Source organism: Carettochelys insculpta, chromosome 1 (assembly GCF_033958435.1).
Source record: "Carettochelys insculpta isolate YL-2023 chromosome 1, ASM3395843v1, whole genome shotgun sequence".
Lineage (NCBI taxonomy): Eukaryota > Metazoa > Chordata > Testudines > Carettochelyidae > Carettochelys > Carettochelys insculpta.
Window position 1 is genome coordinate 284,825,936 of NC_134137.1, and position 15,172 is coordinate 284,841,107.

The 15,172-nt window shown below is 48.1% G+C and overlaps 1 protein-coding gene across 1 annotated transcript in view; it reads left to right on the forward strand.

Moving 5' to 3' along the window:
- Positions 1-14,721, forward strand: part of CYP2D6 (cytochrome P450 family 2 subfamily D member 6) — a 36,942-nt gene extending 22,221 nt beyond the window's left edge. Inside the window, 5 exon segments of the mRNA XM_075002240.1 lie at positions 99-235; positions 8,586-8,735; positions 8,738-8,772; positions 10,959-11,100; positions 14,536-14,721. Of these exon segments, the coding sequence (XP_074858341.1) occupies positions 99-235; positions 8,586-8,735; positions 8,738-8,772; positions 10,959-11,100; positions 14,536-14,714 (643 nt within the window). The 3' untranslated portion in view covers positions 14,715-14,721.
- Positions 14,722-15,172: the final 451 nt, after the last annotated feature.

Consider the following 15,172-nt stretch of genomic DNA (forward strand, 5'->3'; position numbering starts at 1 on the left):
TCTTTCAGAACTGAAACCCCACAATCTACAATGTGCTCCTCTCTCCTCAACAGAACCCCGGGGTCACATAACATTCTGTCTGGTTTTCTTCGGGCCAGAGGTCATGCGGGGAGCAGTTTCAATGGCAACAACCTTCTGATGGTAACAAATGACTTGTTTCTCGCTGGCACGGAGATCACCACCACCACCCTGCGCTGGGCATTGCTGTACGTGCTTCTCTATCCTGGCATCCAGTGTAAGCAAGAGGATGAGTGGAGATGTGACTGGTTCTCCCAAGCCTGCATCTTCCACTAAAAACTTCTTGGCATCTGTTGCCACCTTTGTGTTTGGGGGTATGAAGCTGCTGTAGCAGCAGTCACAGCAGTGACAGGGGGCTTACTCCCACTGGAGTACACTGGGGGTGGAGGGGACAGCAAAGATCTGTGGCAAGAGAGGAAGGAGATAGAAAACTCTGGTTCAAGATTTCATTGTGTGGCAGAACACAGGCAGCGTGCTTCAAGAGCCCAGGGAGAGGCAAATATACTGGGCACTGGGTCAGTGCCTTTTTGTTCCCCACCTAGGCTCACAGAGTGCAACCCAGCACCCAAGGCAAGCTGCTGGGGCTCATTAAGAATCACCCGGTAGCAAAAAGGCTGATCAGACACTTGCTGCCAGTTAAAGGCCTTCTGCCTTACTATAAAAGATTTCCCCCCGGGCAGAGAGTGGGGAGGAGATGAGGAGTGGATCAGGAAGAGAGGCTGGTGGACTAAGGTTTTGTACAAGAGGAGCATCTCATCCAGGTACAGGGGAATGTGTTAGCAGGAAGTGGTGGTAGAAGTGGCCCCGAGAAAGGCTGCTGTGTTTGAGGCAGGGGAAAAGCCCCATCAGCTGCCTCCTATCTGGGATCTTCAGGCTGGAGCCCAGAGGAGTAGGGAGGCCTGGGCTCCCCAAACCCTTCCCCTGGAGAGTGACCCTAGTGAAAAGACAGAGGCACCCAAACTTTCTGAGGGGGCTGACTCCCCCTCTTGTAGATTGCCTATGCAAATGGCTTGGTAAATGGAGACCCAGGCTTCTGGAAAGACCCCAGGCAGCAGAAGGGCCACCATGAGTCTCTGAGCCACCCAGTAAAATTTGCCAAGAAGCACAGAACCCCTTGGTGTCTGACAAAAAGACGTGTCACAAATGTCAGAAGAGTCAGTCACCCTTTTTCTTTCTGACAAGACCCTCACAGCTACTTCTCTTAGGGCCTCATTAGGATAAATGGTAACCTGCTAACATGTGCTAATGCCAGGAGCTCAAGTGCAGAGGTGCTGATTCTAGGTACTCTGCAGCATCCGTGGGGTTAAAAATAGCGTGTGCTCAGCACTCACTGGCATGCCTGCTGATCAGTTCCTCCCTCTATATCCCAGCACTCCCTGCTCACTGCAGATCAGCTGTTCAGCAGTGTGCAAGAGGTGCTTGGAGGGCAGGAGGAAGAGTGGGCTTGGGGGAGTGGGTGGAGCGGGGACAGGGTGCACGTGTGGCCATGGAGTGGAGTCAGGCAGCTCTTAGGAGTTTAGGAAGGTGACATCTATGCACGAGTAGGTGAAAGCAGTGTGGATAAAGTGGGATGTCTCTCAGAGAGAGCACATCGACTCAGAATGCAGGATGACCATGTAAGTTGGCCTGAGTAACCAAAGATAAGTGCACTTCTCTTCAAGCTCCCTATTACTTTGTTGCCCGCTGTCTGCAGAGCTCATGCTGTCTTCTTGCCCACAACCAAACCCAACGCCCTGCTATAGACATCTCTGCGTAACTCTGGCCTCTCTAGCGCTTTTGCTGCCAGAGGCTTTCATCAATCTTCCTGTTCAACAGACACACAAGGCCTGATTGCAAGGTCAGGACTTAACAGCTGGGAAGCAGGGTGGTGCATGTGAAGGTCTCAAAGAGGCATGGGCAGTGGGTGAAGCTTCCACTTGGGAAGGCAGTAGCTCCCCTGTCCCCTGACCTGTCCAGGTCATGCCCCTTTCCAGCTGTCTCCGTCCTCCCCTCTTGCATTCCCTTCCCTGTGCATCCCTTATCACTGCTCAGTGCATGTTTGTCCCCTTCCAGCCAATCCTTGAACCCAAGCAAATAATTTTTGAACAATTCCGCCCCCCTTCACCAATGTATTTATCTACAAAGTGCAGTGTTTTGTACCATGTGCCAGACATGATGAAGGTACTTAATTAAAAGCACTAAAGGTATGTCAGTCACCAATATTTTATATGCTCTAATAACTGCTATGCAGGCACCTTGCAAATGCCTCAAACCCCTCTCATTGATCCTGGGGAACACATACGGGCAAGCCCCAGTTAAAGCTAATTGAGAAGTCTCTGTCCTTTCTTCACACAATAAAATAAGGTGTCAGGCCTCAACTTCAGCCAGAACTTGCCCCAAACAGGAAGAAAATGGCTGGAATCAGACTGCAAAAGTTGCCACCTCATTCTCACTTCATCCATACAAGTTAACGCTTCCTGTGTTGTTTCAACAGCAGTAAGCACCTCAGACAATGAATAATAATGACCAAGGGGCATGGATCCTGTCAGTAGAATCTAGGCTGGCTGCTGCTTTAACAACAGTAGCACCATTCAGCTCACAGACCCAGGAGGTAAAATGTCCCACTGAGGCAGCACAATGGGGCCAGCTTTCTGAACCAGACTGGCAGACCCAATATCCCCAGGAGTGAAGGATCCAAATCCCCAGACCTGTTCTCACCAGGCAAATGTAATCTCCCATCCTCTGAGAAGCATTGGAGCATATACTGTCAACCGCACTGCCTTGTGGGTTATCCTGGGAAGAAGAAAGGCTAAGGGAGTGAACCCTGACAGAAAATCCGGAGTGGAGTCCGAAGGCGGTTCGGTGTCAACTTCTGGCACTGTCCTGGCAACTCCTGCAGCTGAGGTGGTACCAGACGTGGAGGTTATCCTCTCCTTTGGACTATATCAGTAAAGCCGAGAGGGGGACACTGGTGTCTGGGCAGCCCAGAGTCTCCATAATAAATGCCCAGGCTTGCGCCCGGAGAGGTACTCCGGCATCGCTGAACAGCGTTGTGTCAACACGGGAGGCAACAAATACCGGTTATAAGCTCTTGCTCGATTGGCGTAGAGAACGAGCGCCAGAGGTTGCCTTCGATGGTGGGAGGGATCCTCGCATCTCACTGGACAGTCACCGCCCGCCTCAAGCTGGGCAGCCCTCAGCCAATAGGGTACTGTCCCGCCACAGTTCACCTGCCTCGCTGGGTGCATGAGGCTTAAGGTTCCTGAACCTGACAAGTGACTGAAATTTGGGCACCGGGCAAACCAATAAGAAAATCAACAAGAAATGAGAAACATCAACAATTCAAGCTTGCTTGCTGGAATGTGCGGACCATGATGACCGGCTTGACTGAAGATCTTCAGGCCATCAGTGACACCCGCAAGACTGCTGTCATCAATGAGGAACTGCAGAAGCTCCGAGTTGATATCGCTGCACTGCAAGAGACACAACTCGCCGATTCGGGATCCCTAAAGGAAAAGGACTACACCTTTTTCTGGCAGGGTAAAGCCCAAGAAGAACCCAGAGAGCACGGTGTTGGCTTTGCTGTCAGAAACACCCTTCTACAAATGGTGGATTTAGTCATGGGCGGATCAGAAAGACTTCTTCAGATCACGCTTCAAACTTGCGCCGGTCCTGTCCACCTGATCAGCGCTTATGCTCCAACCCTGTACGCCACACCAGAAGTAAAAGACAAGTTCTACGACATGCTTAGTGCTGCTGTAGCGCAAATACCTGCTCGTGAACAACTGTACATCTTGGGTGACTTCAATGCAAGAGTTGGAGCTGATTGGGCCTCATGGCCTTCCTGCTTAGGACACTTCGGTGTGGGAAAAATGAATGACAATGGACAGCGTCTCCTTGAACTGTGCACGTACCACAATCTGTGCATCACAAACACATTCTTCCGAACAAAGCCACAGCACAGAGTGTCGTGGAGACACCCACGCTCGAAGCACTGGCGTCAACTAGACGTGGTCATCACTAGGCGTAATAACCTCAAAAACGTCCTTCTGACACGCAGCTATCATAGTGCTGACTGTGATACAGATCACTCGCTAGTTTGCTCCAAGCTCAAGTTGGGACCCAAGAAGCTGTACCACTCTAAACCTGCTGGAGGGCCCCGCATTGACGCCAGAAAGATGGCAAACTCGGAGAAAGCTGAAAAGTTCAGAGAGACCCTCCAGGAAAATCTGCACAGCGGCCCTGGGGGCGCCGATGCGACATCCAAATGGCAACATCTGAGGGATACAGTTTATAACACGGCCTTGTCGGTGTTTGGAAGAAGAGCTAGAAACACAAATGACTGGCTCGAAGCTAACTCTAATGAGATTATTCCAGTCATTGAAAAGAAGCGCGCTGCACTCCTGGAGTACAAACGCTCACCGAGCCAGAGTACCCAGCAAGCACTTAGAGAGGCCAGAAGAACAGTACAGCAGACAGTCAGGCACTGTGCCAACAACCACTGGCTCCAGCTATGCAGCAGCATCCAGACCTGTGCCGACTTTGGTAATCTCAGAGGAATGTTCGAGGGTATGAAGAAGGCATTAGGACCCACCCAGAACAAGATGGCACCTCTGAAATCCAAATCTGGTGAAGTCATTGCTGACAAAGCCAAACACATGGAGCGCTGGGTTGAGCACTACTTCGAGCTGTACTCACGCGAGAACGTTGTGGTTGACGCAGCCCTCGATGCCGTCAAGCTCCTACCAGTAATGGACGAACTGGATCAAGAACCGACTGTAGATGAACTGAAGAGAGCCATCGACAGCATTGCAGCAGGAAAGGCCCCTGGTCAGGATGGTATACCACCAGAGGTAATCAAATGTGCCGCAGACACACTCCTGGAACCCCAACATGAGCTACTGTGCCTGTGCTGGAAAGAGGGTGAGGTTCCACAGGATATGCACGATGCTAACATTGTAACGTTGTATAAGAACAAAGGAGACAGAAGCGACTGCAACAACTACCGTGGAATCTCCCTCCTAAACGTCACTGGTAAACTGTTCGCTCACGTCATCCTTGGCAGACTCCAGAAGATTGCTGAGAGGGTGTACCCCGAATCGCAGTGCGGATTCCGCGCAGAGAGGTCTACCGTTGACGTGGTCTTCTCTCTAAGGCAGCTGCAGGAGAAGTGCAGGGAGCAGAGGAAGCCACTCTACATAGCCTTCATCGACTTGACCAAGGGTTTTGACTTGGTCAGCAGGGATGGTCTGTTCAAACTGCTCCACAAGATAGGCTGTCCTCCACGGTTACTCAAGATGATCCAGTCGTTCCACGAAGACATGAGAGGAACCATCCAATATGACGGCGCATTATCGGATGCTTTCAGAATCAGGAGCGGTGTCAAACAAGGATGCGTGCTTGCTCCAACATTGTTCAGGATCTTCTTCGCACTCCTCCTGAAGCATGCCTTTGGATCTTCAACAGAGGGCATCTTGCTGCACACAAGATCTGATGGGAAACTGTTGCAAGGCTGAAAGCTAAGTCTAAGGTGCGAGAAGTCCTCATCAGAGACATGCTGTTCGCAGACGATGCTGCTGTAGTGTCTCACACAGAAGACCAGCTTCAAAAACTGCTGGATCAGTTCTCCAAAGCGTGCAAGGACTTTGGGCTTACCATCAGCCTAAAGGAGACGAACGTACTCGGTCAGGATGTTGCTGAATCCCCATCAATCAGCATTGTAAACTATACGTTAGAGGTCGTCCACGAGTTCATTTACCTCGGGTCCACCATCACTGACACCCTGTCGTTGGACAGTGAGCCAAATAGGAGGATCGGAAAAGCGGCCACAACTCTGTCCAGACTCAGCAAGAGAGTGTGGAATAACAACAAGCTGTACACTCACACCAAAATGCAAGTCTACAGCGCCTGCATCCTCAGCACCCTCCTTTATGGCAGCGAGACTTGGACCCTGTATGCCCGCCAGGAAAAGAGGCTGAACGTCTTCCACTTGCGCTGCCTCAGGCGCATCCTTGGAATATCATGGAAGGACAGAGTGACCAACACCGCCGTCCTCAAGCAAGCTGGAATCCCACCCATGCACACCCTCCTCAGGCAGCATCGGCTCCGATGGCTTGGCCACGTCCACAGGATGAATGATGGAAGGATTCCAAAAGACATCCTGTATGGTGAGCTAGCCTCTGGCAAAAGACCTCCCGGACGTCCCCAGTTGCGTTACAAAGATGTCTGCAAGAGAGACCTCAGAGAGGTAGACATCGAGCTGGACAACTGGGAAGAACTAGCAGACAACCGCAGCAGGTGGAGGCAGGGGTTACACAAGGGCCTTCAGAAGGGCGAGATGAAGATCAGACAGCTAGCAGAGGAGAAGCAAGCGCACAGAAAGCACAATAAGGACTTGCCAGACACCCACTACATCTGCAAGAGATGCAGCAAGGACTGTCACTCTCGTGTGGGTCTTCATAGTCACAGTAGACGCTGTAAATGAAGTCCTCAATTGAAACTTTAAAGGGCGCGATCCATAGTCTATGCAGACTGAAGGATGCCTACTACTACTATACACTGTCAAAACCTCATCTGCTCCCTGCCACCATGTCCCTGGTCCCCCCTGGTCCCCCTTTCTTCCCTCCACACCCCTCAGTCCCCAAGCTCCCTGAAACCCTGTCAAGCTCACTGCCCTCCTCAACCAAGCACTCCCCCGGCCCTGCCCATAACAGAATTTGAACAGGTTAAAAGAAAAAGAAAAATTAATTGCTCTGGCCCAGGCCACTGCTTACCTGCGTGAATGCTGTGAAGGGCTCTGGCCCAGGCAGAAGGGGATTCATTCCTCCTGGCCATTTATTGCTCTGTCCAGTCCTGTGTCACTGGCTCTGTTACTGAGAACAGACCAGCACAGGATGCCTAATGCCACAAATGATGCAGCCCTCCCTGCAATGCACACGCAGCATAAAGCCTACCTGCATCTTTGTCTAGCCCTTTGAAAAGTGACGATGGGTGAGGCCAGGTGGGGTCCTACTCCTGCCTCTTCTGGCAAATTTGTCAGCATCCCACAAGGGGAGGAGGGGGCATCTCATAAAGTCCCAAACTGAGGTTCTCTTGTTATGCAGGCATAGTGCTAGTGCGGGAAGGAAGTGGAAAGGGTTTGGAAATGTAAAAAAACACTTTGCAGAATTGGACGCCTCAGCACTTTCCATTTGCTGACCGAACACCACCAATGAATTTACACACATTCCTGTGACAGAGAGTCTGTTCTGGTCTGGCTATGGTCTGAAGAAGTGGGTCTGTCCCACGAAAGCTCACCTAATAAACTGTTTTGCTAGTCTTTAAAGTGCTACTTGACTGCTTTTTGTTTTGATACATTCCTGTGAGGGGGGCACATATTAGTATTATCATCCCTGGTTTTAGATGAAGAAACTGAGGCACATGACAAGTTCCTTACCTGCTGTGGGGGTTTGTTTTTTGTTTTTTATTCAATAGTGTAAATACTCCCCTTGAGATCAAGCCTTAAATGAAAGGTCCAATGTCATACTAGAAGGCTGTGACAGGAGGTCCATTACGCCATTAAAATTCCAGACTGTCACATTTCTAGCAGTGGGGAGCACAGGCCACTGACTGCACTGAGGTGGGGAGATGACCCTGAAACCCCCCCCACATCCCCCCCCCGAGTACAGGAACTCAGCAGTCAGGCTGCACCTGATCCTGACACAGAGTAAGGGCTGGCTCTACCCCTTTGTGCCAGGTGTACCAGGTGTGGCGGAGCAGGTTCAGCCCAGCATGATCTCAGTTGGAGGTCAGGGTGGGGGGATTCAGGTGTGGGGCAATCTGGGTGGCGGCAGCTCAGTGGGAGATCTGGATGCACAGGGGCTTGTTGGGGAGTTCTGCGTTTCGGGGCATTGGGACTCTTGTTGAGCTCAGTGGAGGGTTGGGGAGAGGTGTGGCTAGAAGGGGAGTCAATCCACATCCCCTCATTCTTCCCATGCCCCATCCTTCCCCACTGCCTCTTCCTCCCACTTCCTTGCCCCTCTTCCCTCATTCCCCCCATGCCCACCCAACTCACCCCTGGGCTCAGGGTCCTCTGGAGCTGTTGGCACTGCTGTAAGGCAGTTTTGCCTTCCCCTGCCTTATGGATGCACCACCCATGCAAAGAGGCTTTCTTGTTGCGTGGCAATGAGAGAGAGAGAGAGAGAAAATTAGTCCAGACACGAGCCACACCTCTGCCCACTGCTGGATATCCTTCCCCACCCCTGAACATGTGCCCCTGACACAGCCATCTCCCAGACACTCAGAACACAACTTCCTAGAGATGACTCACTTATAAACCGCTCTGTGGGGGATAGAAAGATGGCTCACAAACTCTCCCATATAAACTTTCATTAATCATTATTATTATACTTCCATAAGATAATATCTTCCACAGGCACCATTCAAAATGGGCTCCTGGTTGTGCTCACCCCTGTACAAATAAAGAGACAAACCCTTCTCCAAAGAGTTTATAGCCTCAGGATAAAGCTGCAAGCTCCCCACACTTACAATGTTGGTGTACATCATTAAATATGTTGAATCCTCCTCAACATACAGTGCTTTTCTTCTAGGTAAAGTCCATGAGGAAATTGATCAGGTGATTGGCAGGGACCAGTCACCCCAGATGGGGGACGAAATGAACATGCCTTACACCAATGCTGTGATCCATGAAACTCAGCGTTATGGGGATATCACTCCTGTTGGAATGCCTCACATGACATACGGGACACCAACCTCCAAGGCTTCTTCATTCCAAAAGTATCTATGGCCAGTTAGGGGGTACAGACCTCCTCTCCCCTGGCAGACATGCCCCAAAGCTGAAGTCATTCTGTATGCAAATCTCCCAAGTTTCCATGCAGACTGGGCTGCAGCACCAGGCCCTGCATCAGACAGCCACTGGTGGGTTAACAAATGTGCAGTTTTGAAAGGACTTGGGCCTTATTTATATGGTTATCTCCATCTTCAATAGGTCTTTGGTTATCTCAAAAAAAACAATGAATCTACCAGAAACACAACTAAGCCTTGCAGTCATTAAAATGTAGATTGAGAGTTCATTTTTGGGCACCTTAGAACATTCAGTGCATCTGTCTGAGAGTGGAAGATGGTAATGCTGATGGACTGTTTGAAGGGAATTGGGAATGGGATCTAGAAACTCCTCACTAGGTCGCCAGTTCAAATCCAACACAGCACCAACTGAAACTCTTTATTATCTGAGGACTGTTCAGAGGCCACTGTGCATCTCAGCCAAGTGGACAGGAGAAAAAAGATGGCCAGTTATTGCCTTCCTTTGTGATAGTCCCATGAAAGAGACCAAAGGTGTACAATACTAAACTCCACTTTTGCCCTTAGAGGAAGCTGCTGTAGCTCAGGCCTAAGGCATGGGAGAGGGGAAAGATCGAGCTTGCTCTGTGAACATGATGAGAACTGTAGCCTGGAATCTCTCAATCCGCATACACTGATCAGAGTGAAAATTAACTTTAGACGATATATGAAGGCATTGGAGAGCAGAAGCAATTTTCATCACATAAACACGAGACAATAAAAACACCACTTGCATACCCTTCGCCTAACTGCAATGCAATGTACAAGGGAGACAGGCTTCAGAGCATTTGCTCTGCACTGGCTCGGGTCTTGTAATAGTCCCACTCTATTGTGTTATAAGATCATACAATTCAATTGGGTGACTCAGATGGGTTCCATGTCTTCCCCTGAAGTGTGCTACAATGGACACAACTGAGACGGGACACTGGCTCTGTGACAGGGTGCAGTCACAGAAGACCCCTTCGGATGTTCCCCGGGATGCTGATCAAGCCACTGACACCTGCCTTCCATGTCTCCGGGGCTCCCCACCACCTTGTCCTGCTGAGCCAGATCCTCTTGTCTCCCCCAGACGAAGCCTAGTTTGGATTACCACCACCCTGCAGAGCAAGCAGATACTTATTAACCACATCTCTCTGAGGATGCAGTTTTAAGGCACAGCAGTTGGGAAATCAACCCCCAAAGAGGATCAAAACCCCAAATAAATTTGTAAGTGCAAAAGCCACCTTTAACAATGAAAGGGAGATACGCACAATGGTAACGCTCCCCGGGTAATAACTACACTTGGCTCAATTATAAGCAAAAGAGTTTTTATTAAGCAAACCTGTAAGATTTAAGTGGTTGTAAGAAAAACAGGCAGATCAAGGTGAGTACCTGAATTAAAATAAAATAAAATGCATAGCTAATTCTGTGTCACTAAGAATCTAGTTACATGTGAGTTCTTACCCTAAATAGTTGTTCTTTTATCAAGTGAAGTCATCAGGTCAGAAAAGAGCCTGTCCTGACCTGGGTCTCCAGTACACTATAAAGCTCTCTCTCTCTCGTAGGGTGTGCCAGGTAATTTCCAAGGCAGGCTGAATGGAGGTGCCCTCATTGCCATCTTTATACCTTTCCCCTCTGGAGGGAACTCCATTGTTTTCTTTGTATAAAAGTGTACTCCAAGAAGGAGATAGTCACATGAGCAAGTCACTTGTCCATGTCCCTTTTTGGCAATCAGCCTCTGCCTATTTGCTGGTCTGAACTTTTATAGTGAAGATCTTCAGGTGTACATTGGCTCCTATTAAAACCTGTATAAGCTATTTCCCTGTGAGCCATCTTCTCACAGTAGGATAGCTGCACTTCCTGTTGAGGGCCTCACAAAAACAAACATTTGGAACACAGATATGTAGTCAATACTTATAACTTCAAATACAAAAATAATATATGCACAGAAATAAAATTTACAGATCCAGCAGATTACACCATTGAAAATTATAGGTGAAAACAGGCATTTGTCCAAAGCATCTCTGAGTTATGCATATTTATATTCATAATCCATTTTCCGTAAAGCATGGGAGTTGTTCATCACAGACTGCAGAGACTGGCCTGCTCTTGCATGACATTCTTTCTTCTCTGGGTTGGCTCAGGGGACAACAGTCATCACCAACTTGTCCTCAGTGCTGAAGGATGAAACAGCGTGGGAGAAGCCATATCAGTTCTACCCAGAGCACTTCCTGGATGCAAATGGGAAGTTTGTGAATCAAGAGGCCTTCCTGCCTTTCTCTGCAGGTAAATCCAAAGGGAGGAGCCACTGGGAGCCTGTGGAAATGAGGTACAATGCATGAAAAATGGCCCATCTCCTCTACTGTTATAGGAAAGTGGGTCTCCTCTAATGGAAGTTCTCTCTTTCATTAGGAAAGCAGCTTCCTCAAGGTCTGTGCTGAACTTGGCCAGTTCTACAGTGTCCTGGTGGCACCAGGATATTCAGTCTCTGAAAAATAGCTCCTTCTTTCTTTCTTTCTCCTGGGCAGAAATTCTGGCCTTGAAATGCTGCTTGCACCAGAAGATTATGTAAGACATTCACTCAGACAGAAGGGAAGTAAACTACTGGGCTACCTTCACCTTAATGAATAGTCACAGAGAGGTAGCAATGTTAGTCTGTATCTTCACAAAATAAAAAAGCAGTCCTGTAGCATTTTAAATACTAATAAATGATTTTGTTAGTCTTTAAAGTGCTACAGGAGTGCTTTTTTGTTTTCACCTTAATGAATTCATTGGCCACCTTCAACCTAGTTACTTAAACAGAAAATAGATTTGGAACAAATCAATTCAGGTTCTTCTGTAACAAACTCACCTACCTAATCCCAGAAGACTATGAACCTGACATGTGAAGGAGGACATTTGTCCCTTAAACATATACCCCCACCTACTATATTCTTATGAACAACCTGCGTCTCCCCAAGAAATTATTTCATACTCCAACAGACACCGGGACATACTGCATGCAACACATTCATTGCTTTGGCTTGGTAATGGAAAATGTTAAGCTAAGATTCAAGGACACATGCAAAAACACCATGAAAAAGTTCAACATTGATCCAAAATCCTGGGGATCTACATCATCAGATCGAAATACCTGGCAACACCTGCTATTACAGGGCACATCATCCTTTGATAGTATATGTGTAAGCCATGCCAAAGAACTTCATCTTAGAAGAAAAAAAACTCTCAGACTGAAGAATTTGGAAATAGAGTGACACACAAATCCAATATTGGATGGAAAAGCCATGAGAGAAGCTGCAGACTCAAACACTGCCCATAGATCCTCACCATCACTGCTAACCATCATCTCTCAAGACGAAAAGGGGCCATATTCAATTACAAGCCCAAGAATGGGTCTAGAAGTGATGTACACACAGATGAGTGTGTGTTATTGAAAAAAAGATCAGGTCATAGTTCAGGGTTTGTGTTAAAGTGTGATCAAAATTGTTGTGTGCCACATGCTTGTTTATCTATTGCAGAAAGGTGGATGGTGCTTTCTAGGTTTGTTTCAGTGTAGCCGATCGTTTCAGTTACAGGGAGGGGGTGAGGTGCCATCAAAGAGAAAAAACATGTCACAAACAAAACTTAATTAACAGGCTTCTAATGCAGTCCCTGAATATACCAACATGCTGGGGGGTTTCTTTGCATCTGAGTATTAAGCTGAGTGAGGTGTTAGCTCAGCCAGTACATCTGCATTTTAAACTGAGAGTGTATGATCCAGCTTGAGCACATCTACCCGCCTGAACATGGAGAGACGTGCCCACCCTCCCACTCTAATGCAGAAATAGCATGTAGCAGTGTAACCACAGCAGTACTAGTAGTTGGGGTGGTGGAGGGTGATGGGGGCAGCACTGGTCACCCTTAGGATGCTCCCATCCAAGATGGTACATTCCTACTCAGGTGACTGGCCTCTCCCATTGCTTGTGGCCCGGTGGCTTCCCTCTGGTGGTTAGTGCTCTGGCTAGCTCAGAGTTAGTAGAGCTTTGTCTCCTCGAGCTAGAGGATGTGGCTGTCCCCTTGGTTTAAAAGCCAAATTTGGTTTTGTTTTATGATTTTATTTCAGGGCATAAACAGGTAACTGAGCTGCCACCCTCTATATTTTGCCTGACTGCAATGCAATCAGATTCCCCCGCACTCCCCTCGCCCTCCCACCAGCCTGCCCTTCTCTAGGGCAGTGGCTTCCAAAGGGTGGCTCACAGCCTCTAAGGGGCCATGCCATCAGCAGCAGGGATCATAGCACTCCCTTGTGTGCAGGAGACATCATTTTGCTCTGCACAGCCTGAGCTCGCATATACTGTTGTATGAGCTCAGGCTGAGCAGAAGAGCCACTGTTTGTACAACTCAACTGTTTTGTAGAGCCAAATGGAGTCCTCCCCCTGGCATGACATCAGACTTCCTGGACTTCTGCGATTGGGCTGGGCAGTGGGCGCTACTTTACTTCTCCGTGTTCTGTGTGGCTCCAGCAGCAAATACGTCATTTAAACAGCATCACGCTGGCAAAAAATGTGGGACCTGCTGATCTAGAGTCTCACATAATTCAAGAATGGCCTTGATGTGACCTCCTATTTTCTAAACACCATTAGTCATTAGCTGCATGGCTTAGGATACGACAACTGCCCATTTCCTGCTGTTTACAGGTCATCTGCTACATACTTCAAAGAGAAATGAAGTCAGTGATCTCAGTACATTCACAGTTCCTGTGAATAGGTTAACAACTCCTTTTCATCTCTGAACTAACAAGAAAGCATAGGCAAGAACTTCCATTTTCAGCCTCTAACAATGTATCTGTAAACACACAAAACCACAATCATTATTTACTAATATGTTTCTGAAGGTTCAGTCTGGGTCAGTTAATTCGCTGGTTAGTTGTGTAACCCTTTCTGGTGCTGTGCTTTCACCCAGCCCATAACATGGTCTGATCCATAGCTTCACATTTACTTCAAGTATCAACAGAATGACTTAAAAGTTTCATTTTACTATCTTCAGAAAGCTTAGACCAATGGGGAATGTCAGGGTATTGTCATGAAGGTTCCTAATGACCAGGAGAAGGACTTTGCAGTGGATACGAGAGTAGATCTGGCACAAATAATACCTTTCAGGATGGCGGTCAGGTGTTCATGTTTGCGTGAGAACTGCAAAGGCTTGTTGCAGCAGTTTATCCTGAGATGGGTCATGTTATTCCACTTCAGATTTCTTTATCTAAAGGCATTTATTTGCCCATTTAGAGTCTAGAAGGCAAAAAGTGTACTGGACTGATCGTCAACGGGTGTAAATTGCCATAGACCCTTTTACTTCAGCGGAGTTATACCAATGTAACCAGCTGAGGGGGTTACCTCCCAAATGTCCCTGACTCTTCTGAGTCAGGCTAATTAGGCAGTAATTTCCCTCTCAAAATCAACAGACAGAGTCCTTCGTTTTATGCTGTCCTCTGAAGCTTTTGGGGCTGGGAATCAAATTAAATAGCACATTGACCAGTCTGGTGAAATACTTCATGTGTTCTTGTTTACACAGGGCCTGAGAATAGAGAGACTCACTATCTGCTAGAGACAGATTCTCTGTTCACACCCGTCCATGGTGCACAGTAATAAGGGTCTTACACCTTCAGTAACTGCTCATTTTCATTTGGTGTTGCATCCCCACCACACACCCTGCCAGCTCCCTCTTTTCCCATGCCACCTGCAGGTCGACGTGTTTGCCCGGGGGAACAGCTGGCCAGGATGAAACTCTTCCTCTCCTTCACCAGCCTTCTGCAGCATTTCATCTGCTGTCTCCCTGAGGGCCAGGCCACGCCTCAAGAGGATGGACGCTTTGCCACGACACTTGCCCCATACCCATTCCAGATCCAGGCGATCCCAAGATAAGTGCAGTTTTCTCCAAAGTTCTCATATATTTTAGGAACACTGTAGCACTCAACTGAAAGATGCCCCTATGCCGATGGGAGCTCTTCTCTGGTCAACATAGTTAATCCACCTCCCTGAGAGGCAGCAGCTCTGGTGATGGGAGAAGCTCTCTCACTGTCATAGTGCTGTATGTACCATTGTTAGAGCCCTACAATTATGTCATTTAGGGGTAACAATGTATCAGATTCCTGAGTTATGTAGTTACACTGATATAGGTCTGTAGCATAGATCTGGCCTTAGTGTTGTGTGAGCTTCATTCTTTAGCTGTGCCTCCTTGAGATTAATTATCATCTGAATCCATCTCTGGAACTGTTTCGGTCACTACCTGAAGGGATGGTTAAGTACTAGTTGCTGTTTCCCCATCAGCACAGTGTACGTTCTGATTCTATGTGGGTGCATATAGCAAATATGTAACAGAA